Below are 25,892 nucleotides of genomic sequence, written 5' to 3'. Positions count from 1 at the left end.
TTTCGCTATCAATTCTTTATTCCCAATATTTTTTTTTATTCCAGGAGAAAGACCGATTCAAGCCCGATTTCAAATATCGCAATTTATTATCACACTTTGCGAAGTCTCATTATACGCTGCGAGAAATCACGTTCATGCATGCGAAAAATAACATCGACAAAAATTATCAAAATTAATTACGCTAATACAATTTGTGCTAATTGTACAATTTTTGTCTTATGCGTAGCAATTTCATTTAACTTTTGTTGCAAATGCATTATTTCGATAAAATTTATAAAATTTTTTTAGTCATAAATAAAAGAATTTACAAATTTGACATCATGTCGTAAATTGCCGCATTTTTGATGGTTCACCCATTATTTTTTTATTGCTTTATTTTATACACAGAACACATTTATATCTAAACTATCAGCAAAGAATTTTGATGGTTTCAATTTTTATATTAGGTGATCGATTTTCGCCTGACACACGACTATATCACATAGAAATTAAAACTAAAGTTATTATGTAAAGATCTAACAAAACAGTAGGTTAAATCCTAAAAATACGTTCTTATGAGTAAAATGGAAAAAAGACTTCGTAAGTTGGTCGATTTACAACTCTGATAGAAACGTGTGAAGTAGAGCATAAAACAATTAACATTTATTGACTTTTACGGTAGGGAGTAAAGCGAAGTCTGTTAACAAATTTTCTCTAGTAAGGCGAAATTTCTTTTGACTTCACTCGAAAATGTACTATTTCTTTCACATTTAAAAAAAACCCGATGGCGATCGGTGAAACATGAGAATAGTTACGGCGAGTTGAAATTTGATATGTTTATTTTTTTGTGTTTTTCGTATCAAGTTACATTAAATTCGATGCAACTAAAGCATTTTTGTAAATATAAAAATATTTTACACTGCTAAAGTAGAGAAAATAAAAAAACGAATAAGTAAAATTCGTAGCCAAAAATTTTACTGTTTTAAAATAAAAATAATTAGTGTGTCAAACGCTGCTTGAGCGAAGTATAGTTGGAAAACCACGCGATCTAGAAACAGATATATATATATATACGTTACAGTGCTAGATAGACAGAGTTCAGAATTAGATGAAAAGTGTTCACTTTAGAGGAGTTCACTTATATAGAAGAAAATAGCGGAGGTATTCGAGCAAATACGAACATCTGGTGACACGACAAGGATCGTATTCGGTCCTGCCCTTTTATTGGAAGGTCTTTTTTGTGTTTCCTATTATCCTTTTTTGAAATGTTATAGGTTGTGGTCAATAGATGAATTTCGGTAGAAGTTCCGGCTAATAAATTCTGAAGATGTGTCACCTTTCAAAGAAAGTAAATCTAATAAATAACGCATTCATATCCTTTCATCTTTTTATTAATTGTTGGAAAAATTTTTTTATAATTTGTTTGTAGTAAATATAAATTTTAAACATATATTTTACATAAAGTAGTAAAGTAAATTAAATTTTTTAAGTATATTTTTTTATTTTTTATTTTTACATAAAATCTCTTTTATCAATAATTGTAACATGTCACTAATTTAATATAATATACTAATTGAAATAATTGTAACGTGTCATAATATAATATGGTATTATAATAAACTTTAGATGAATTAATACTATGGACGAAGACTGCTTTTACTGCACACTTTATCCTTCGTGTAACATATCTCTTCTCTTTGGAGATATTGTCTTGGAGCGCTGTAAATGCCATCGACTGACTCAAACTCAATCCAAAATCATGTCTTTATACGCAAAATTAATTGAAAGTATTATCCTCGGTAATTTTTTACTAATTATCATTGATTCATTTTTAACCGAAAATAATATTATGGCATGTGGTTTTATGGATACAAATAGAAAAAGTAAAGATAATACCTTGTTTGGAAAAGGTATATTTGCATTCGGATCACTGATTCCTGGAATAACAGTTAAATATGGAAGGCGCAGGAAAATCGTTATGGATCTTAGCAAATCAAGTTATTGTAAAGAAAAAGAAAAATTGAAAAAATATCAACCGTTAATATCCTATTTCCTTATATATTGCTACTGTATGGTACTAGGCTCATTTGTTCTTGCCTACAGATTTCTTATCCCAGGTTTCCAAAACAAAATCTGCCTGGTATACCATAGTGTATGCATTATGTTGGAATTGCCACTATTTATGTAGTTTCTATCTGTTTCTATGATAATTGGATTTGCAGTTAAAAAGAAATTCGAAGCCTTGTCTGTCCAATTACAACGAGCAAATACAACGGGGCTAAAAATAAATGTTAACGAAATCATTTCTAAGCACTTGGAATTATGCGAATTCATTTAACAAATAAACGACAAGTGGAACGAATATATATTTTTTGAATACGGAATGATTTTGGCTTTTCTCTCCCTGCTCATGTACAACACTGTATTTGGCGGTTTATCGTTTAATATGTTTTCATATACTATTATATGTGTATGTACCATAATGTTCATAAGTTTGGGCATTATAGGTTCTTTTGCTGTTGCTCAATTCTGTGCATCGGTAAGTATAAATACTGTAAAATTATAAAATCTACTTACTTATTTTTATAATCTGTTCTTGCTCTCATAGGCTTATGACTCGTTTCAAGAAATAAGAAAGTTTGGAGCTACTACTTTACCGCTGGAAACAAAACTTAAAGTAAGAGAAAAAACTTACATATAAAAGTATTTTTCATTTGTCTGTTTATAACAAATTATTTGTTACAGATGTTAAATTTCATGAAGAAGTTTCAAAAAAAGAATATTGGACTTAGTTGTGGCAATTGTTTTGTATTTTCAAAACAAACACCTGTACAGGTACGTTGTCTCGCATTTGGTAGCTTTTTTGTGTATAACACTTTGATATTTCTTTATAACTTATTAAAAAACTTTACTATAAATGAAGCAACAAATTTTTTTATATGTTTAAATTTGCACTTATTAATCTACTCTAAATCCTCAACAAAATTTACACTTAATTTTTATAAAATGTTCAAAATATTTCTATATCTTTCAGACATATAAAGCTTTATATACCGTGTTCAACATGCTACTACAAATTCGAGATATTTATTTTAAAGAACGTCCAACCTGTATACTTGCAAATCAACCAACTTTATTCGTACATTTCAATAACACTGCTCTTAGCAACTGAAATTCTTAAAAATATAAATTAGAAAATGCATATTATCAGCACACTTTGCTCAAATTTACAACATTTCCTACTCGAATTAGCTTTGTTTAGTAATTACATTTCCTACATATTTTTTAATTTTTGTATATCAACTGTAAATGTACTACACAAATATCGATAGCTCAGAGTAGAGATATCAGACTGAATCAAATTGTTTAGTTGTCTGTTCTTTGAATATAGATGATTATCTGCTTTTAAATTTCCTTTTTGTTACAGCCATAGAAGAAAAATTAAAGTCAGAAAGTCAAAATATTTTTAGTATTCAGTGGTTTTATTACAATATTGTAAAGACTTTTGTAAAATATGTTTGTGGTACATTTGATTCTATAATAGTTCATTACAGACATCGTAATTTGTTTTACTTCTAATATCAACTGGTATACGGTAAACAGAAGAAAATTAGAATAAATATGTAAATATTTATATTGTGACGGTGCCGTTTTAAATTATTGTCAAGCCTAGAAGATGCATTTATTAATGGATTTTTCTGTCTGAACTCTTTCTATATTTTCTACAAATAGTATAATGTTTCATTTGCAAAAACTTATTTATGGGTAAAATATCTTGATTCTCTTTGTAAAGTAGCATTAATACTGCATTTACACTTTTACTACACCTGTTTTTACACGGACTGCCCTGATGTAAGTGTATATGTATAATTTTGCAGTAGTTTAGAATAAATAATGAATATATTTATTGAAGTCAATATTATGTTATTCTATTCCGAGTTGTCTGATTCGTTTTATAATATTTGTCAGTAGCAGTAATAAAAAATAGTTGTATAACATTATCTAAATATCAGGCAGTATCTTATCTTAACACAATAAATATATATCAGTAACTGACAAAGAGATAGCGAAGTGTAAAGCCGATTTGATTTCTACTTTATTATGTATGTTAATAATAATTTTATTTTAAACATACAAACAGAAATAAGTATAACAATTAATTGTATGAATTAAGTATTACAAGAATAGTTACTTTCTGTTTTATCAATTAAATAATCTCTTATTGTTAATTTAGTCAATGTGATAAGCCCTAAAGTTTAATTGTGTAGTAACACAAAAATTGCATTACTTACAATAGAAGCAAGGAGCTATAGTAATAGAATTGAAATTATCGTGTTACTGCTTGTCGATATATGTAACATAAAGTGAAAATAGTGGATGTATACTGCCAGTCGCTAGTTGCACGTGCAGACAGCAGAACAGTAATAATCGTGAGCGATATATTGATTTGTGAACTACAGCATGTATATATAAAATCCAGCAATCCGATCCGCAGATCTGATATACTAGTATCTCAAACTACATAAACTCTGCAGTATTTTATTGTTACAATTATATTTTTCATTTTTCCTAAAACCAATCGACGAATCCGGATTTGATGTTCAAACACAATAATAAATTAACTATTTTGCCATTCTTAAATATCTCATAGTACTTTTCAGAGATAATTTTATAGCACATAAACTTAATTTAGATTAAATTATATATCCTTTTTACCTTCAAAACACGATAGAATTTATGTTTTAAGTTAGTGCTTGCCCTTACCAATTATTTTACCACGTGAAACCCCTTTTCCTTTCTATCACATAATTAATAAGCATGTGCATTCGGAAACACAAAAAAATGTTATATTTTGTTTAATAAAATCATATATTAATATTATGTATTATATTTAATTTAATTTATTTACGCGAATGTGACATTTATATAATTTTGATTTTAAAAACTTGTAATGAAAAAAAGGATTAAATTTAAACAATACTTCAAAAGTAAATATGTAGTAACAATGAATTATATTTTGTAGAATTGTTTCTTTGTGAAAAATATCTCTTTACTTTTAATTTACACTGAGAAAATTTGTTTTTATGTTTGTATTGCTATATTTTTACTTCAGGAAAAGACGTAATATAAAACTTACATGACACCCTTTTATCCTATTATTATTAGTCTGTTTTTTGATTATTGATACCAATTTTGTTGTCATAATAGAAATTTACTACAATCGAATTTGTCAAAGCATCCGGAATATTACATTTCGTTATGACAGATAGAAATCTTATTTAAATTTAGCACTTTGTCTAAAATTTTAAATGTCACGAACTGAAGTTTCTCAAGGTAAAATAAAATTTAGCTAGATAGTTAGAAGACAAAACAGAAAAATGATAGTGAAATAACAGTACATGTAGAATTAAGACTAGTGTTGTAACGAATAGTATATTCGGCCTCAGGCCGAATACCGAATATTCGGCCAAACTATTTGGCTCGATTAACGCACGTACGAAAATTGGCGCGCAAACCGCATTATGGCAAGGATCCTGCTCTCTATTGGCCCGCTGTCACTACGCTTCGCCAATCGCGTTAATTCTTGGCAGTTGTAGCGGACAGCCAAGAGTGTCATGAAAGTATGTGATAAATGATGATATGAAATGTGGATAACAATGAAATGACCTACACGTGTAAATAATTGAAAAAGAACAGAGAATGACCGCGAAGTGAAAATGCGAAAATAAATATGAAATTGAGTCGATAACATAATCGAACAAGTCGAGGCAGCTTATTGGCACGAAATTCGCGCCCGTCAATGCCGAACAATTGTTGTCATAGTCTTCGGAAAGCTAAATGCTTGTAATGTATGTCACTTAGCGTGCACAGGCGAAAGCCTGGGGCCGTTCGGGCTATCAAGCTGTCTCGAATCTGTGAAATCATAACTGTGACTTATATCGACGTCTTATCTGTCTCTTTTCTCCGTTATCACCAGGCTGAGTCACGTAATTGTAAAATGGGAACTCTACGACGGAAAAGTGACGAATCGAAAGTATCGTGAGCACGTATTATGATGTATGCACAGGCATACATGGATTAGAGCGATAGAGGAAAGAGAAAGGAAAGAGCAAAGACGAGTGCTTAAAAAGAAGGATAGGCAGGTCAGATCCTCAGATGTGCGAGGATTCTCCAACGATAGACGTGTACGTGTGCTGATCTTTGTAATTATAAATTGTGAATACATGTGACTAATATTATTTTCTTTTTTATTTTGTGCATGTTACAAGATATAAATAAATATAAACAAACAACACTAACTCTATAACATTAAATCTAAATACCAAAATGATTAATTTACTGTGTTTTTGTTATTTATTACTCCTGTTTTTAGGTATTCGGTATTCGGCCGAATAGTGATTAAATATTCGGTATTCGGCCGAATAGTGAAAAATAGGCCGAATAGGCCGAATACCGAATAGTAACCGAATATTCGTTACATCACTAATTAAGACCTCTTGCCCTCGAAAGTACCGATCGATCGTTACCCCCATCGTTAGGCAAACCTACGAGAGTAACGATTACCGTTACCCTAGAAAAAAATCGATTTTTATAAAATTTGTCAACAACAGTTATCAGCACTTGACGGCACCGACTTGTCTAGCGTCTGTTCTACATATTTTTTACTGGGTAGTGTTTTGTTGACTTCAAAAATTTTAATTATTGCTTTTTTTCTTGATTTGTTTTATGTTCTAATAATTTTTTATTATCATTCATAGCATATTTATGAAATAAAATGACTATAATAAGTTTATTTATGCTATAATAATTATCACGAAAATGGATAATATAAATTTGCCCCATCTTGTTCAACTACTTTGCCTGGACCCTGCTAACATGTTTGTGTGATCTTGTAACAATAATTAGGTTGAAGTAAGAAAACAGTCCAGACAGTAATTAAATTTTTGTTTATCTACGGAGGATCTGGCGAGATGTTGGTTAGAAACCGATGTCACCTTAGTCCATTACCTTGCAAAAGTAAAAAGTGACTGTCTTCGACCTTAATCCAAAAATATACAGTTCAAAAGTCACAGTATGACACCCTCTGCACTAAATGTGTATCTTTTTCCTACGTAGAATTTAAAAACAGAAAAGTTATATGCACTTCACAATCTCCTTACATGTTTGATTTAATCAAGAATATCGTAAAAATTCTAACGTTTATAACGTAATTTTTCTATTTACTTTAAAAATAGATCGAGTTAATTTAATAAAATTAATTTATCGATTTTCTTTGAACAACATTCACAGAACACAACATAAATCCATCCCCGTGAAAACGCATGATTAATTTTATACGACAGAAAATTAAACAATTTATGCGCTTTTTTAAAAACTCTTGCACGAAAAAGATTTGCACGCGAATTCGAAAATTAACAGTTTCATTGACTTTCAAATGACAAATTTTATTTACAGAAAATCCACGCGAACAAAACTACAAACAGACGATAATTTCTGAAAAATACAATTGCTTAACGTTCTACTTCAAAGAAGAACTTTATCTCAGTTCATAAATATGAGAGTTTTTTCGGTAAGTAACGTTTATCCTATTGTAAAGTCAACTAAAAAAATAGGGTACAAAAAAACATGGAATTGGTTGCTGTTTTCAATGATGTTATGTGGTTTAAATTATAATTCAAGTCGAACTACACTATATGATATAGTCATGATTGTTATCGGTATCTTACACACTGTTTATTTTACCTTAACAGTGATGTTTAGCATAATACACAATTTTACATTTGTGAAAATGTTGACATTGGCCTTTTATGAATTTTTTATACTTATCAATTTCGTATCAGTATTTCAATTTCATATGAAAAAGAACAAAGTTCGCAAACTGATTCAGAAGCTTCGCAGACTCAAAGATTTTCAGTTAAAAGAAGGAATTCACGAGAAAAGCATAAAAATTAAAGTTGTTACTATTTGGATATGCTTCATTGTTTACTGCATTTTAAGAACTCTCACCGCATTTTCTTTTCAGATTAGTGTTAGAACATTTCATTTTCAAGTTAGTCGAATAACAGAGATAATTTTATTAGTTTGCGATATTGCAATGATAGTAGTATATATATGAGAGACTCTGGGATAATTTGGTTAACTTCGCGAAGTTTATAACTTTTATTCCAGAAACTCTCACAATTTTGAGGGAAAGACGTCGAGCAGGGGCTAAAATCGAGCAAAATCGCAGAATCTCTCGACCGATTCTGAGATAATTACTATCCCAGAAACTCTCATAGGAGTCGAAACCACACCCATTTTCGATGCCCCTTCGGTTATACTTCTCCGCGAGATTTGAACGAGAGTTTCTGGAATAAATCGCTCCCGCTTTATATATAGCGAGAGAGAGATATTGTAAACAAAATTGCCAAGACGTGGTTTTTAATAANTGGGAATACCTATTTGCGACCAATGAAAGACCACCCTTAATTCCAGATTCTATATATAGATACATATCTAAATCGGTAAATAGCTCTAGTTCTATTTTAGCCATTTTTAATCCCGCAATAAATGTAAGATTTGGACAAGTTAAAAAATGAATTGGATCGAGATCGTAATACTTTAATGATAAGTTACGAAAATTTGAAAAAATATCTGCGAGTAAAATTGTATCGACAAATTGATATAATTGTAAATAATCTGAAAATTTCCTACAATTAAAAGCGTTCCACACAAGCTGAGCTAAATTGTAATCTTCCGAACTTATATGACTTCTAGTTAAATCGTTGTAAAACCATTTTTTATCGGGTAAAGAATTATTATTTAATTTTGAGATATCATTAAACCAATTATATGGAAAAACACCTTTTCTTTTTAACAAATAGCTATTTTTATTATTCGAAAAAAATTGATTAAAGATCGGAAAGTCGTACTTTGAATTTATTAAATTCTCAGTTAGACTTGATAATGACGAATTTAAAAAATGGTAACTGTCTAAAAATTTAAAACAATCTAAAGTATATGTAGTGTATTTTTCCATATTGATGGGAATAATTCTAAGAGAGGATATATACTTTTTAGAAATATCTTTTAAAATTAGATGTGAATCGTAACCAGAAAAATTATGAAGAACTACGGGAATAAAAGGTTTTAGATTTAGATTTAAATTACATCCTTGACACGCTACCTGTCGAAACATTCCATCTAAATGATTATGATCAATTAACCTTACATCTTTAGGGGAAAACTTTTTTCCACAAATATTACATTTATCTCGATTAATAGAATTTGGAATTGTTCGACGATCTAGTGGAATATTAAGTTTTATTTCTTTAATAAGACGTTCCGATTGATGTTTTAAAGTTTCTAAAAAATTGTCTATAACGTCTAACCCACAATAAAATTTAGAATAGATAATTGTTTCGTTTTTATCTAATACGACCATCGCGTAACAAATCGGTTTATGAATTTGCGTAACGGTACTAAAGCTAGTATCTGTTGATTGCATCGCGTTAGAAACTTTTTCTGTTAAACATTCGAAGTCGCAATAAACGACAACAGGATGCTTAAGCATCTTATGAAATTCGTTAAATTTAAGAATGGAATTTTCGACTGTAGGTACCGATAGTCTTTGAAATTTGAAATTTGTACATATTTCTCTATGTAAATTTAAACTCGATTCGCGTTGAAAACCGTTTAAACAATTTTTACAATAGTAATAAAGAGACTTTTGTTTTTCGTGTAAAAGTCTGTTGAAATTTCGAATTAAAAAATAATGATTTTGGTATAATAGTAAATTCGCAATTTTACCGAATTTAAACTTACTTATATAATACGGAAAAACAATATCTTTATAACCATATATATTAATGGAAATACTATTTGATTTCTCAAAAACATATATTTGGTCCAACGAAACCGGATATTTTAAATTCGAACAATTAATAAATTTTAAATATTTTTTATAGCTAGATATATTATTTTTATTATTTACCAATGGAAAAATACTCGCGAGAATGCAATAAACAAAACATTTATTATCATTACATCGAATATTTAAAATACATTTTTTATTTACTAAACGTTTAGGCAAAATTATAGAACCACAACCCCCATTATATGCATTATACGTCGCTCTATGAATATCAATATAATCTAATTTGTAAATTACCCACCCGCTACCTAATACTACTGCAACAGATATATCTCCTAGAATTTTGTTTATCGCATTCTCAATATTCTTCCAACTTAGAAAAGGGCTTAGAACTCGTTCTGCATAACTCGTAAAGAAAAAATCTTTAAACTCGTATTTATCTCCCATTTCTACACTTTTGTACATTATTACTTTTAAGCTAATCACAAATCGTACTCTATAATCATTCCCGAAGTTCGTAATTACGTTAAAAAGTTCGGATTTTATATCTCTAAAAAAAATGGTTGGATCGATATATTCGAGATCACTTTTACGATAGCATTCTAAAAAATTTCGGAAGCCTGATTCTACCAGCAAAAACATTTTCTTTTTAAATTTTTACCTGACGAGTTAATGTTTTTAGACGATTTCTTCATATAAGAGAGAGATGCCGAACTAGACAATTTCTTCATATACGAGATATATACAATGATTTCTTCATATTTTGAGAGAGAGAGAGAGACGTTCGCAATAATTCTATTTAAAAAAAAAATCAATTAAATTACATAATTTTTAAAACCATTATATTAAAAAAATTACTTACGCATAGATTTTCATTTATTCAAATGAAATCTTCCAGATATTTTTGAACTGCGTTCAAAGCTTGAATAAAAAAATTAACTTCTTTTACCGGGATGTTGAATCTATTCTGTATCTCGCCTTTAGCACTTGTTTTCGCTAAACATATATAATACTGTTGTCTGAATTCTTTAATTTCCAGGTTAAACCCATGCGATATGTATATCGAATACGGCGGGATACTTTTAAACGAAGATTCGTCTTTCGATATGACTAAGTCATACTTATTTTTTTTCTCCACCGGTGCATCATCGATTTTTGTTGTCGATTTACGCTTTCTAGCTGTAAAGGGGTTGTCGATTACAAACAACGATTGAGAATCTACAAAAAAAATGAATAACTATAAAAAATAATAATTTAATTTTCATATTTAAAATCAAATCTAAATAAAAAAATTTATCCTACCTTCCATAGACATCTTTTCTTGTTTAGATGTAGAGAAAGAGAGAGAGTTGATAAACTAATAAATTTATTTGTCTATTTCTCTTGCTTTTATATCCTTTTGATAATAAGGGCTATTACCCTTTGACACCGTTAATATACAATAACGGGTGTGAATTTTTTCTTGAGAATGTATTAAAGAAAAAAAGTGAGTGGGGAGTCTTGAAGAAAAAAAAATCATATTACATTAATCATCTAGGTGGGAAAGTCTTGAAGAAGAAAAGAAAACATTAGTCATATGGGTGAGAAGTCTTGAAAAAAAAATGAGAGACAATATAAATATTATGATTTCTCATTGACAGCTGTTAAAAATGATTTCTGGAACCTTAGAAATCAAAATCATATTATAATATATTGTGAAAAGAAGTGGTAAAATATTTGTAGGATATAACACATTAGATGAATCGTGGGAATGCATAAACATTTCTTCTCTAAACGATTTAATTTTTAACAACGAAAATGGAAAAGCGTTTGTGTTGGAAGAAAAAAGTAATTATCTTTTTATATTTTATAAAACAAATTTTTTTTTAAATTTTAATTTGTAGAAAAAACTCATATTTTTTTAGTAAAATTTTTTAAAAAATTTTAATTTGTAGATGAATCAGACAAAGATTGGGAGTTTTGCAATATTTATAATTTTAATCATCACGTTCCATATATATATTTAAGACCACAAGATTATACTGTCATTAATAAAAAAATTTATAAACAATATACATTTTATCATAATGAAAAAAGATATGTTTGTGAAAGAATAATAAAAATTATGGAAGAGGAAGAAGCCATTATACATTACAATGAAGAAAATAAGATAGTGGTGGAATATGATGACACCTTATTTATTTTATTTGAAGTTGTAAGTATTTTTTTTTTTCAAAAATTTAAATAATTTTTTAAAATGATTTAATTTTCTTTTTTATTTCTAGAATCAATAGAATAGATTACATTTATTAAAACGATAAAATATTAATGGTGAGTAAAAATATTTCTTTGGTTTTTCGGATATGCGCGATTAAATTTAATATTAGTTTTTTTTCCAGGTTCAATAAAAAACACATTTTTTAATTTTAAATAGAGTTTTTATTTGAGTAAACTAATGCTACATTGGTTACATTTAATTTTTATATTAGATGGTAATTTAGCCAAGCGGAAATTATTGTGTATAAATCTCATTACAAAAGCATCATTGAATAGTTTAGTATTAGGTTGTAATTTTTGCATATCTTGATTTCTTAATTTTTTATAGAGAAAATATAGACAAAAGTATCCGCACGTAAAACTATACGGTCCTTGCAAAGTCAATCGATTCCAGCGTAACTGTTTCGAATTCCGACGAATAAATTTTATAATCAACCGGATTTTGGGAGGTAATCCGTACAAGTCGAAGTAAAAACACGTCGAATCTTGAAAATATATCGCTATCCAATGTTGTCCCGGCTTTAGACTGCTATCGGTATTAATTATAAATCCTTTCTTCTTCCCGATTTTTTTGGGTAATAAATCCGATGGATAGACGCCTCCAAATGTCTTGCTAATTTCTGGATCTCCTAATGCTAGTTTCCATAGGGTAATCGTATCCATCGTTTAATAATCGATGTAAATATTCCGAGATCGATCGATTTCTATTGTATTGCGATACTCTAAATAGCAAACAACATTAATTGTCTCCGGTAACGGTCTTTTGAATTTTAAATCTATGCTAATGTTTCCGTGTGTTATTATCGATGTATGATTTTCAGACGCTGCCTTATCAGGAGTTAAATCAAACACGTGAAACATGTATCCTTGCGCGTAGTCGGAATACGATATATTAGCGTATTTTCCGTAGGGAATTCCACCCATCTCTTCGAATAATGTTGCATAACTTCGAGCGTAACTTTTTTCGTCGAAATCGGGAGTATAAGGATTAGGAGGAATTAAAATCGAATCCTTTATAACAGAAATATAATTTAAATCGAAATTTTCAAAATTGAAAGGATTTAAATCGATCTGTCCGTTAAATGCATTATTACGAACTAATCCGATTATAATTCTTTTCGGGATTTGACCGATTATTGCGTTTGAAATATTTGAACTCAAAATACCTTTACTTAGCGTAAACACTTTAATATTAACTCGTCTATAAGGCATTTTAATTACGGAATTTTCCAAAGTCTTCTCCATTCCCAGTAAGATGCTAGGACTAACCTCTATTCTGTTTACTTTCAACATAATATTCTTTAATCGAATCTGATAGTTATCGCTATTTGCCATTAAAGCAAAAGCGTCTTTTGAACGTTCCAATTTTATTCGAACATCTACGCCGTTTATCAGTAATTTAGGTTGATTAATAAAATCGAAATGAAGTCGTCCATATAAATCCAATACTTGACTTTGTCTACTTTTCTTAAATCTAGCGATTAATCCTTCATTCTTGGCATCTTTAATCGGATCGGCTTCGTCTACATCTTTAATCGGATCGGTTTCGTTTAAAAATCCAGCGGTATCTTTGTAGAAAAAAGAACTAGTTAAATAAGTTTTTTGCGCTTCTTCAGACGAAAATAAGAGAGCGTCTATTATTGCCTTATAGGGATAATTTATATGCGTCGATACTAATTTATCATTAAACAAAGTGGTGCATCGTGAAAACATACTATGCAATAAATTATTTACGGGAGTAACGAGGTCCGTATCCAAAGTAGCCATTCCATTTCGTTTAGTAACGGATAATTGAGCATTAATCGAAATACTGCTCAAATCTATTAAGCTTTCACCCGAACCGGGAATTAAAAATTCTATAGGAGATGTTTGGTTACTTATGGAGGCTATTGGAAAAAGGATTGTCGCAGTAGTATGTTCTATAGACAGCTGTGTGGGGATTGTGGCGAAAAAAGCGAGCTCGGACTTGAGACACGGACAGGATGAGGGGTCCATTTATTCTTAAGAAAAAATATCGACTTCCTTCCTCTTCTTAATATTCTTTTGTTTTACGCTTTTTCTTCGACGTTTTCGTTTTTTACCCGACCCGCTTTGAACTTTTTGAATGACGTCATCTCTCACTCCTTCACCTAGTTCTTTTATACGTGTTAGGGCGGAATCTTTTAACGATTTCCCGCTGAGTAAATCGGATCCGATATCTTTTGCCATATTTAACGCTTTCTTTCCAATATATTTTCCCGCATCTTTTAATATTGGAATTGCTTGTCTGAACACGTCTCCAAAATATCCGTATCCTCTTTGGATCGGACGACCTTTAAAGTATTGTCCGTATCCCGATTGGGGGGTAAAATAACGGGTGTGCGGATATATAGAATCGGGATAAAAAAATCCTCCCGCCTGCGATCGATAATAAGCGATACAGTCCTCTGGTTTAAGCTTCATTTTATTAAATAAATGATTCTTTTGTGAAAATGGATTTTTATACTCGTCTAAAACATAATACCAAAAGCGATTTTCCAGAAGTAAAAATTATGTTTTCACCGGTGGATGAGCGCAGATCTATAGATATAGTCTCGATGTGATTGGTTCGAACGGGAAAAAATAATGGAGTGTTATAAATTTTATCAATTTGTTGTTCTTTTTCTCCCATGAGGGGAATTACTCGAAACAATGGAGCCGAAGTATCCCCTACATGATGAGATTCTATTATATTAGAATATACAAATATTTTCGTTATTCCAGCGTTTAATTTTAAAGGATACGTCCCTATAAATTCTCCTTCGGGATATTCTAATTGATCAAATCCTAATATATCTTTTAATTGTCTATTAAATTTGACTGAAGATCCCCGTGGAATTTTCAATAGTAGCTTTTTATCCGGAAGCGATTTAAAACTTATTATCTGAAATGCTTTAGGAAAATCTTTTGTTCCGTATAATCCTCTCGGTATTTGTAATATATTTTCAACATTTTCGGTTCTTATTTCTTCTACATACCTATTTTTCTCATTAAAGTAAAAAATTCTCCACTAAAATCTTGTAAAGACAGAGTATATCGAAATGTTAGTTCTTCTTCTCCCTGTATAATGAACAGATTTTGATTATCTAAATTCAGCATAGAGAGAAATATGCCACCACTATCTGGAAGTAAACGCAATTCACAATCATTAGCGACGTAAATTTTTACAGTGTTATCGTCTTTGTTAAAAGAAAAATTAATAAAATGATCCTTTTTCAAAACTTTCAAATTATTCGTAATATTCTCGAATATATGACTCGAGTTGTTTCCTTGCATAGGTTGTAATGGAATTAGAGTAGATAAATCTTCGGCTTTTATTTTAATCAATTTCATTTCCTTAGTAGTAATGACGTATTTGTTATTTTCACTAGTAATATTAAACCACGAACGTGGTATTATTATTTGGGATAAACCCACTTCCTAAGATCCTGTTAAATTTATCGGTGGATTAATTTTCGATGTGAAGGAGGATTGAGTATTTTTTGGAAAAAAATCCATACTCGCAGTGCTTATTAGAGTCACATAAAAATTATCCATTTTTTACTTTCTGCAATTCTTCGTTATAAAAGCGTCCTTTAATCGTGTTGTTGTTATAATCTTTCAGGACATAAGTAGCTGGATTGGTAGGATGTTGTTCTTTTATAATGAAAATTTCCTTACTCCATCCGGGTAAATAACCTCTCGTAAAAGTTTTTCGTTTTTTAGCAACTCTAACTCTATCGTCGATTTTAAATTTATATTTTATTTTAGTTTTCGTTTTACCATAAAGTCGATTAAAAATTTGCGAATGATGTTTAGGTTTAACCTCGGCCGGAGACATTCCTATTCTTCGATGGGTGCTATTATTATACGCTCGTACCAAATCGTTTAATTTATCAATATATGTATTGGAATTTCGATAAGTAATAAGACGATAAATTTTATTTTTTAAGGTCTTATTAAATCGTTCCACTATCGATGCTTTCGTTTCGGAATGAGTATAATNTTACTAAAAATTATTTTTTAAATATATAATATCTGTTTTAGTTAGTTTTAAAAATCTTATTTTTTTTAGAATATACGAATCCATATTGGTGGTATGAAAACATACATGATTTATTTAAACATATTAATGGCTCAGAATTGAATGACAGAATTTATAAAAACCTATTAGTGTATGAGTACAAAACATACGAAATTTTTTGCGGGACTAAATCATTTTTAAAGGTAAAATCAAAACAATTAGAAAGACACCAGTAATAATACGGAGAAAAGAGAAGTATTGGTGTATTATTGATTATAAGGGGGAAACCATTATTTTATTTCTTGATGAGTGGTAAGGATCTTTTTTCAAAAAATTTAAATATATTTGTTTAGTTTTTCTTAAACGATTTAATATTATTTTTAGAAATGGACATGGTAGAATAAAGAAAAAAATGGTGTATAAAAAAATATTTCTTTGATTTTTCGGATATGGGCGGTTAAATTTAATATTAGTTTTTTTTCCAGGTTCAATAAAAACACATTTTTTAATTTTAAATAGATTTTTTATTTNAAAAAAAACATAATATATTAGTTATCCCGTAGGAAGTCTTGCATTAATTATCTAATTGTGTAAAAAGTTCTTAATATCTGTGTGGGAAGTCTTGAAGGGGAAAAAAAACGAAAAAAGTAATCTTAGGGGAAATAAAAAAAAATGTCGGACAATATATAAATACTTTTATTTCTTCTTCGTCCTTATATCTCAGACAAAATGAACTCCATGCTTCAGGAGAAACATTACCAATATTATTTTTTAATAACCGGGTATGAGTATTATCATGCAATAAAATTAATTGACGAAAAATGGATTCCAGTAATCATTCCCGAAAATTTAGAGAATGAAAAGAAATTTCGTTTTAAAACTGACAACAACAAATGGATAAAGTTAAAAGAAAAAAAAGGTATTTATTTTTTTATATTTTACTAAAAATTATTTTTTAAATATATAATAGTTGTTTTAGTTAGCTTAAAAACTTATTAATTTCTAGAATATCCAAAACCATATTGGGTGAGGGAAAACATACACGATTTTTATAAATATACCGGTATTTTAAACCCAAACCTAAACGACAGGATTTTTGAAAAGCTAAAAGTGTATGAATGGAAAGAATACGAACTTTTTTTAAACAACAAGTCATTTTTTAAACGAAAAGAAAAATTAATTAGCGATACAATTGCCTTATCACTGAGAAAAGAGGAAAATTGGTGTATTATAAATTATAAGGGGGAAACCCTTATTTTATTTCTTGATGGTAAGGATCTTTTTTCAAAAAATTTAAATATATTTGTTTAGTTTTTCTTAAACGATTTAATATTATTTTTAGAAATGGACATGGTAGAATAAAGAAAAAAATGGTGTATAAAAAAATATTTCTTTGATTTTTCGGATATGGGCGGTTAAATTTAATATTAGTTTTTTTTCCAGGTTCAATAAAAACACATTTTTTAATTTTAAATAGATTTTTTATTTGAGTAAACTAATGCTACATTGATTACAGTTAATTTTTATATTAGATGGTAATTTAGCCAAGCGGAAATTATTGTGTATAAATCTCATTACAAAAGCGTCATTGAATTGTTTAGTATTAGGTTGTAATTTTCGCATGTCTTGATTTCTCGATATTTTATAGAGAAAATATAGACAAAAGTATCCGCACGTAAAACTATACGGTCCTTGCAAAGTCAATCGATTCCAGCGTAACTGTTTCGAATTCCGACGAATAAATTTTATAATCGAGGGGATTTTGGGGGGAAATCCATACGAGTCGAAGTAAAAACACGTCGAATCTTGAAAATATATCGCTATCCAATGTTGTCCCGGCTTTAGACTGCTATCGGTATTAACTATAAATCCTTTCTTTTTTCCGATTTTTTCGGGTAATAAATCCGATGGATAGACGCCTCCAAATGTCTTGCTAATTTCTGGATCTCCTAATGCTAGTTTCCATAGGGTAATCGTATCCATCGTTTAATAATCGATGAAAATATTCCGAGATCGATCGATTTCTATTGTATTGCGATACTCTAAATAGCAAACAACATTAATTGTCTCCGGTAACGGTCTTTTGAATTTTAAATCTATGCTAATGTTTCCGTGTGTTATTATCGATGTATGATTTTCAGACGCTGCCTTATCAGGAGTTAAATCAAACACGTGAAACATGTATCCTTGCGCGTAGTCGGAATACGATATATTAGCGTATTTTCCGTAGGGAATTCCACCCATCTCTTCGAATAATGTTGCATAACTTCGAGCGTAGCTTTTTTCGTCGAAATCGGGAGTATAAGGATTAGGAGGAATTAAAATCGAATCCTTTATAACAGAAATATAATTTAAATCGAAATTTTCAAAATTGAAAGGATTTAAATCGATCTGTCCGTTAAATGCATTATTACGAACTAATCCGATTATAATTCTTTTCGGGATTTGACCGATTATTGCGTTTGAAATATTTGAACTCAAAATACCTTTACTTAGCGTAAACACTTTAATATTAACTCGTCTATAAGGCATTTTAATTACGGAATTTTCCAAAGTCTTCTCCATTCCCAGTAAGATGCTAGGACTAACCTCTATTCTGTTTACTTTCAACATAATATTCTTTAATCGAATCTGATAGTTATCGCTATTTGCCATTAAAGCAAAAGCGTCTTTTGAACGTTCCAATTTTATTCGAACATCTACGCCGTTTATCAGTAATTTAGGTTGATTAATAAAATCGAAATGAAGTCGTCCATATAAATCCAATACTTGACTTTGTCTACTTTTCTTAAATCTAGCGATTAATCCTTCATTCTTGGCATCTTTAATCGGATCGGCTTCGTCTACATCTTTAATCGGATCGGTTTCGTTTAAAAATCCAGCGGTATCTTTGTAGAAAAAAGAACTAGTTAAATAAGTTTTTTGCGCTTCTTCAGACGAAAATAAGAGAGCGTCTATTATTGCCTTATAGGGATAATTTATATGCGTCGATACTAATTTATCATTAAACAAAGTGGTGCATCGTGAAAACATACTATGCAATAAATTATTTACGGGAGTAACGAGGTCCGTATCCAAAGTAGCCATTCCATTTCGTTTAGTAACGGATAATTGAGCATTAATCGAAATACTGCTCAAATCTATTAAGCTTTCACCCGAACCGGGAATTAAAAATTCTATAGGAGATGTTTGGTTACTTATGGAGGCTATTGGAAAAAGGATTGTCGCAGTAGTATGTTCTATAGACAGCTGTGTGGGGATTGTGGCGAAAAAAGCGAGCTCGGACTTGAGACACGGACAGGATGAGGGGTCCATTTATTCTTAAGAAAAAATATCGACTTCCTTCCTCTTCTTAATATTCTTTTGTTTTACGCTTTTTCTTCGACGTTTTCGTTTTTTACCCGACCCGCTTTGAACTTTTTGAATGACGTCATCTCTCACTCCTTCACCTAGTTCTTTTATACGTGTTAGGGCGGAATCTTTTAACGATTTCCCGCTGAGTAAATCGGATCCGATATCTTTTGCCATATTTAACGCTTTCTTTCCAATATATTTTCCCGCATCTTTTAATATTGGAATTGCTTGTCTGAACACGTCTCCAAAAAATCCGTATCCTCATTGGATCGGACGACCTTTAAAGTATTGTCCGTATCCCGATTGAGGGGTAAAATAACGGGTGTGCGGATATATAGAATCGGGATAAAAAAATCCTCCCGCCTGCGATCGATAATAAGCGATACAGTCCTCTGGTTTAAGCTTCATTTTATTAAATAAATGATTCTTTTGTGAAAATGGATTTTTATACTCGTCTAAAATATAATACCAAAAGCGATTTTCCAGAAGTAAAAATTATGTTTTCACCCGTGGATGAGCGCAGATCTATAGATATAGTCTCTATGTGATTGGTTCGAACGGGAAAAAATAATGGAGTGTTATAAATTTTATCAATTTGTTGTTCTTTTTCTCCCATGAGGGGAATTACTCGAAACAACGGAGCCGAAGTATCCCCTACATGATGAGATTCTATTATATTAGAATATACAAATATTTCCGTTATTCCAGCATTTAATTCTAAAGGATACGTCCCTATAAATTCTCCTTCGGGATATTCTAATTGATCAAATCCTAATATATCTTTTAATTGTTTATTAAATTTGACTGAAGATCCCCGTGGAATTTTCAATAGAAGCTTTTTATCCGGAAGCGATTTAAAACTTATTATCTGAAATGCTTTAAGAAAATCTTTTGTTCCGTATAATCCTCTCGGTATTTGTAATATATTTTCAACATTTTCGGTTCTTATTTCTTCTACATACCTATTTTTCTCGATTAAAGTAAAAAATTCTCCACTAAAATCTTGTAAAGACGGAGTATATCGAAATGTTAGTTCTTCTTCTCCCTGTATAATGAACGGATTTTGATTATCTAAATTCAGCATAGAGAGAAATATGCCACCACTATCTGGAAGTAAACGCAATTCACAATCATTAGCGACGTAAATTTTTACAGTGCTATCGTCTTTGTTAAAAGAAAAATTAATAAAATGATCCTTTTTCAAAACTTTCAAATTATTCGTAATATTTTCGAATATATGACTCGAGTTGTTTCCTTGCATAGGTTGTAACGGAATTAGAGTAGATAAATCTTCGGCTTTTATTTTAATCAATTTCATTTCCTTAGTAGTAATGACGTATTTGTTATTTTCACTAGTGATATTAAACCACGAACGTGGTATTATTATTTGGGATAAACCCACTTCCCAAGATCCTGTTAAATTTATCGGTGGATTAATTTTCGATGTGAAGGAGGATTGAGTATTTTTTGGAAAAAAATCCATACTCGCGGTGCTTATTAGAGTCACATAAAAATTATCCATTTTTTACTTTCTGCAATTCTTCGTTATAAAAGCGTCCTTTAATCGTGTTGTTGTTATAATCTTTCAGGATATAAGTAACTGGATTGGTAGGATGTTGTTCTTTTATAATGAAAATTTCCTTACTCCATCCGGGTAAATAACCTCTCGTAAAAGTTTTTCGTTTTTTAGAAACTCTAACTCTATCGTCGATTTTAAATTTATATTTTATTTTAGTTTTCGTTTTACCATAAAGTCGATTAAAAATTTGCGAATGATGTTGGGGTTTAACCTCGGCCGGAGACATTCCTATACTTCGATGCGTGCTATTATTATACGCTCGTACCAAATCGTTTAATTTATCAATATATTTATTGGAATTTCGATAAGTAATAAGACGATAAATTTTATTTTTTAAGGTCTTATTAAATCGTTCCACTATCGATGCTTTCGTTTCGGAATGAGTATAATAATGATTTATTTGATGTTTTTTAAATAAATCCTTAATAACAGAATTCATGAATTCCTTACCCTTATCGGTATGGATAAACCGAGGAATTATTTTTCTAAATATTTTTTGAAACGCTTTTTTTATCGTTTCCGGTTTTTTGTCTTTAACTGGAATTACATACGCATATTTAGAAAACGCATCGATAGTTGATAATAAATATTTTATTCCATTATTGACTTTCGAAAATTGTCGAACATCCATCAGATCGGATTGAAATAATTCTCCTTGATATAGAGCTTTAGTTTTACGACGCGTATAATTTATTCGTACTGGTTTATGTAGAGTATACGTATCTTGAGTCGATAGCCATTTTTCGACAGTTTTTCTCGGCAACTTTGTTGCTTTTACTAGGCTTGTTACGCCGCCAAACGATGCGGGATGAGATGGAGTGTAATAAATAGATCTCAATAATCTTTCCATGAAATATGCTTTCTTTTAGACGACGCAACTCGTTTAGGAATTTTTGTAGCAGATGCTCCGCCAGTTTTTTTCCTAACACTAATCGATCGAATCGGAGGCGATGGAATCGATGGCGATCGAAAACGAAGTACGGGGGATTCTCCTATTTTTAATCGAGTCGACAATGCTTTATTTCCAATCCATTCTTTGGGTATATTCGCTTTGATAATTCCATTCCAAAAGGTGTCAAAACCCGGGGGTACAATGGTCGATTTTCTCGTTCGCATAAGATAGGACATTAAATCTACTATGTGACTGTTTATTATTGGTTCGTTATTCACCACTAATTCTCCTTTTTCGTTCCAATCGTATTGGTAAGATTTTAATAATTGAATGATATGCGGAACATACTTTTGATATGCTAGCGGTATCGAGACTGTTATCTGATCTTCGATAGACGATGGTTTTGTCGGTTCGGGCAATTGTTGTTGAGATTCTTCGGTTGGTTGCGATGTTAAAGAAACTCGAATCGGTTCTTTCGGTGCATGGATAGTTTGTTTAAATCTCGAAATCAATTGACTTAATAGTTTAACTTTCAAATCATCCGTCAAAGTACTTTCTTCTAATAAATCTTGAATATTATCGTGTAACCATATTTCCGGTTTTTGTAATTGATATTTAGGTATCAATTCAGGTGGTAGTAGAGCCATTCGTTGTGCCATTAGAATTCAAAAAGTTTTTTAGCTAATGATATTATTGGACCTAAAATTGCGTCTAAAAATCCTCCAGATTGATTTACCAAAATCTTCTTTTTTGCTTGGAGACCTATTTTCTTATTTGCGAGTTTCCGTATACATCCTTTATATTTTTTTAACTTGTTCACATTAACGGGCAAATGACCTTTAAGCGTGTTGTCGCAAATTTCGCATATGACTTTTATTTGATCGGGGGAAGCTTCTTTTAACAAAGCCTTTCTCTGAGCGAGTGTTGTCTTTGCAAGCACATTTAACAAATGATAATTTTTTTTAATATTCTTCATTTTTGTGGAATATAAACCCAATACACGCCTTGGTTGTCGGGAAAACACGAATCCCACAAACACAATTCCTTATCCGTGGACGAGTGGAAATCGATTAATAAATAACCGTACAGTTTTGATGTCGCGGTTAAATATGCATCTTTAAAGTATTTCGTTCTACCTATAAACGCTTGANCCGGAGACATTCCTATACTTCGATGCGTGCTATTATTATACGCTCGTACCAAATCGTTTAATTTATCAATATATTTATTGGAATTTCGATAAGTAATAAGACGATAAATTTCATTTTTTAAGGTCTTATTAAATCGTTCCACTATCGATGCTTTCGTTTCGGAATGAGTATAGTAATGATTTATTTGATGTTTTTTAAATAAATCCTTAATAACAGAATTCATGAATTCCTTACCCTTATCGGTATGGAGATACCGAGGAATTATTTTTCTAAATAGTTTTTGAAACGCTTTTTTTATTGTTTCCGGTTTTTTGTCTTTAACTGGAATTACATACGCATAGTTAGAAAACGCATCGATAGTTGATAATAAATATTTTATTCCATTATTGACTTTCGAAAATTGTCGAACATCCATCAGATCAAATTGAAATAATTCTCCTTGATATAGAGCTTTAGTTTTACGACGCGTATAATTTATTCGTACTGGTTTATGTAGAGTATACGTATCTTGAGTCGATAGCCATTTTTCGACAGTTTTTCTCGGCAACTTTGTTGCTTTTACTAGGCTTGTTACGCCGCCAAACGATGCGGGATGAGATGGAGTGTAATAAATAGATCTCAATAATCTTTCCATGAAATATGCTTTCTTTTAGACGACGCAACTCGTTTAGGAATTTTTGTAGCAGATGCTCCGCCAGTTTTTTTCCTAACACTAATCGATCGAATCGGAGGCGATGGAATCGATGGCGATCGAAAACGAAGTACGGGGGATTCTCCTATTTTTAATCGAGTCGACAATGCTTTATTTCCAATCCATTCTTTGGGTATATTCGCTTTGATAATTCCATTCCAAAAGGTGTCAAAACCCGGGGGTACAATGGTCGATTTTCTCGTTCGCATAAGATAGGACATTAAATCTACTATGTGACTGTTTATTATTGGTTCGTTATTCACCACTAATTCTCCTTTTTCGTTCCAATCGTATTGGTAAGATTTTAATAATTGAATGATATGCGGAACATACTTTTGATATGCTAGCGGTATCGAGACTGTTATCTGATCTTCGATAGACGATGGTTTTGTCGGTTCGGGCAATTGTTGTTGAGATTCTTCGGTTGGTTGCGATGTTAAAGAAACTCGAATCGGTTCTTTCGGTGCATGGATAGTTTGTTTAAATCTCGAAATCAATTGACTTAATAGTTTAACTTTCAAATCATCCGTCAAAGTACTTTCTTCTAATAAATCTTGAATATTATCGTGTAACCGTATTTCCGGTTTTTGTAATTGATATTTAGGTATCAATTCAGGTGGTAGTAGCGCCATTCGTTGAGCCATTAGAATCCAAAAAGTTTTTTAGCTAATGATATTATTGGACCTAAAATTGCGTCTAAAAATCCTCCAGATTGGTTTACCAAAATCTTCTTTTTTGCTTGGAGACCTATTTTTTTATTTGCGAGTTTTCGTATACATCCTTTATATTTTTTTAACTTGTTCACATTAACGGGCAAACGACCTTTAAGCGTGTTGTCGCAAATTTCGCATATGACTTTTATTTGATCGGGGGAAGCTTCTTTTAACAAAGCCTTTCTCTGAGCGGGTGTTGTCTTTGCAAGCACATTTAACAAATGATAATTTTTTTTAATATTCTTCATTTTTGTGGAATATAAACCCAATACACGCCTTGGTTGTCGGGAAAACACGAATCCCTCAAACACAATTCCTTATCCGTGGACGGGTGGAAATCGATTAATAAATAACCGTACGGTTTGGATGTCGCGGTTAAATATGCATCTTTAAAGTATTTCGTTCTACCTATAAACGCTTGACGAGCGAGACAGTTGATTTGACTTTCATCTCTGTTATTCTTAAATAATATTAAATAATGAGTATTTAAACTTATATCTCTCATTACTTTATTACGAGGAAATAAATTTTGCATTATCAATATAACACTTATATTTTTATGATGGGATTGAACGGTAAATAATTCGGCAATTTTTTCGGTTAAAGAATGCATTAAATCATCTATAATTATTAAATCCAAATTTTCGATGTTTTCGGGAATACCGCATTTAAAACGAATATTTTTCTCTTCCACGAACCACGGCTGAAACATTGAATAACACCACATAACTCTTTTTAACGGTTTTTCGTAGATATTTTCACGCAGCATTTTTCGAACTAAAGAAGTTTTTCCAGATTGAGACGGACCGACGACAATACAACTCGACGGATGTTTTAAACGCATTTCGTACAAAGTAAGTTAAATTCTTTCTTTAATAATTGCACACCGATATATTTATGAGGTAGTCCTTCGCTCGTAAATTTTCGAATACCATATACAACTCTTCCAGCATTCGTACATTTATGTAAATAAACGTTTCTATCTAAATGTAAAGAATATTCGCAAGTAGTATTTTTTATATTAATTTCCTTAAAATCCGATTTACATAATAACACTGAAAAACCAATCGTTAACGCAAATAATTATAAACAGGTTACAATAGCGAAAGCGATTAATATATTACGAGACATGATGTAAAAATAACGTTTAAAACCAAAATCATTGCGTATTAAAACAACACAAAACGACTAGTAAAAACATAATAAAAAAACTAGATAGCGAATTCAAAAATTAATTCATTAGAAAAATGGGAGAGTCAAGTACATGCGTGTCGTCGTTCGGTTGGAGAGCATTTTTTCCAATCAACGAAAAATTATTAGTTCCCTACGCTTTCTCTAATGGTAGCTTCTCAAGCATCGAATTGGCGGAACACTCGGCTAAATCGCAAAACTTTCCACCATCC

General features: G+C 30.7%; 3 protein-coding genes across 3 annotated transcripts in view; all 3 read right to left on the bottom strand.

Annotated features, from left to right (window-relative positions):
- Window positions 1–10,900, bottom strand: part of LOC111637562 — a 58,201-nt gene extending 47,301 nt beyond the window's left edge. The window contains exons 1-2 of the mRNA XM_023383068.1: window positions 10,695–10,900; window positions 8,239–10,627 (exon numbers count right to left, since the gene is read on the bottom strand). Of these exons, the coding sequence (XP_023238836.1) occupies window positions 8,239–10,474 (2,236 nt within the window). The 5' untranslated portion in view covers window positions 10,475–10,627; window positions 10,695–10,900. The remainder of the gene's footprint in view (window positions 1–8,238; window positions 10,628–10,694) is intronic.
- Window positions 10,901–17,540: 6,640 nt separating this feature from the next.
- LOC111637555 lies at window positions 17,541–23,014 on the bottom strand. The gene has a single exon (XM_023383063.1). It carries the CDS (start codon window positions 20,983–20,985, stop codon window positions 19,909–19,911), a length of 1,077 nt encoding a protein of 358 aa, XP_023238831.1. The 5' UTR covers window positions 20,986–23,014; the 3' UTR covers window positions 17,541–19,908.
- Window positions 18,096–19,637, bottom strand: LOC111637561. Its single transcript, XM_023383067.1, has 2 exons — window positions 19,511–19,637; window positions 18,096–19,315 (listed from the first exon to the last, which is right to left on the bottom strand). The coding sequence occupies exons 1-2, from the start codon at window positions 19,635–19,637 to the stop codon at window positions 18,096–18,098; spliced, it is 1,347 nt and encodes a 448-aa protein (XP_023238835.1).
- Window positions 23,015–25,892: the final 2,878 nt, after the last annotated feature.

The sequence above is a fragment of the Centruroides sculpturatus genome, unplaced genomic scaffold (genome assembly GCF_000671375.1).
Source record: "Centruroides sculpturatus isolate CEXI.00-Female unplaced genomic scaffold, Cexi_2.0 scaffold1090, whole genome shotgun sequence".
Lineage (NCBI taxonomy): Eukaryota > Metazoa > Arthropoda > Arachnida > Scorpiones > Buthidae > Centruroides > Centruroides sculpturatus.
Note: the sequence above shows the minus strand (reverse complement) of the source record. Positions and strands in the feature narration are given on the sequence as shown.

What these genes read in the sequence shown, in the direction of transcription:
- LOC111637555 (XM_023383063.1), bottom strand. Translation starts at nt 20,985, where the DNA reads ATGGATAATTTTTATGTGACTCTAATAAGCACCGCGAGTATGGATTTT.
- LOC111637561 (XM_023383067.1), bottom strand. Translation starts at nt 19,637, where the DNA reads ATGGCAAAAGATATCGGATCCGATTTACTCAGCGGGAAATCGTTAAAA. An exon ending in AAAAGTTCAAAGCGGGTCGG is followed by an intron (nt 19,316 to 19,510) that starts GTAAAAAACGAA and finishes TTTTTCCAATAG; the next exon opens with CCTCCATAAGTAACCAAACA.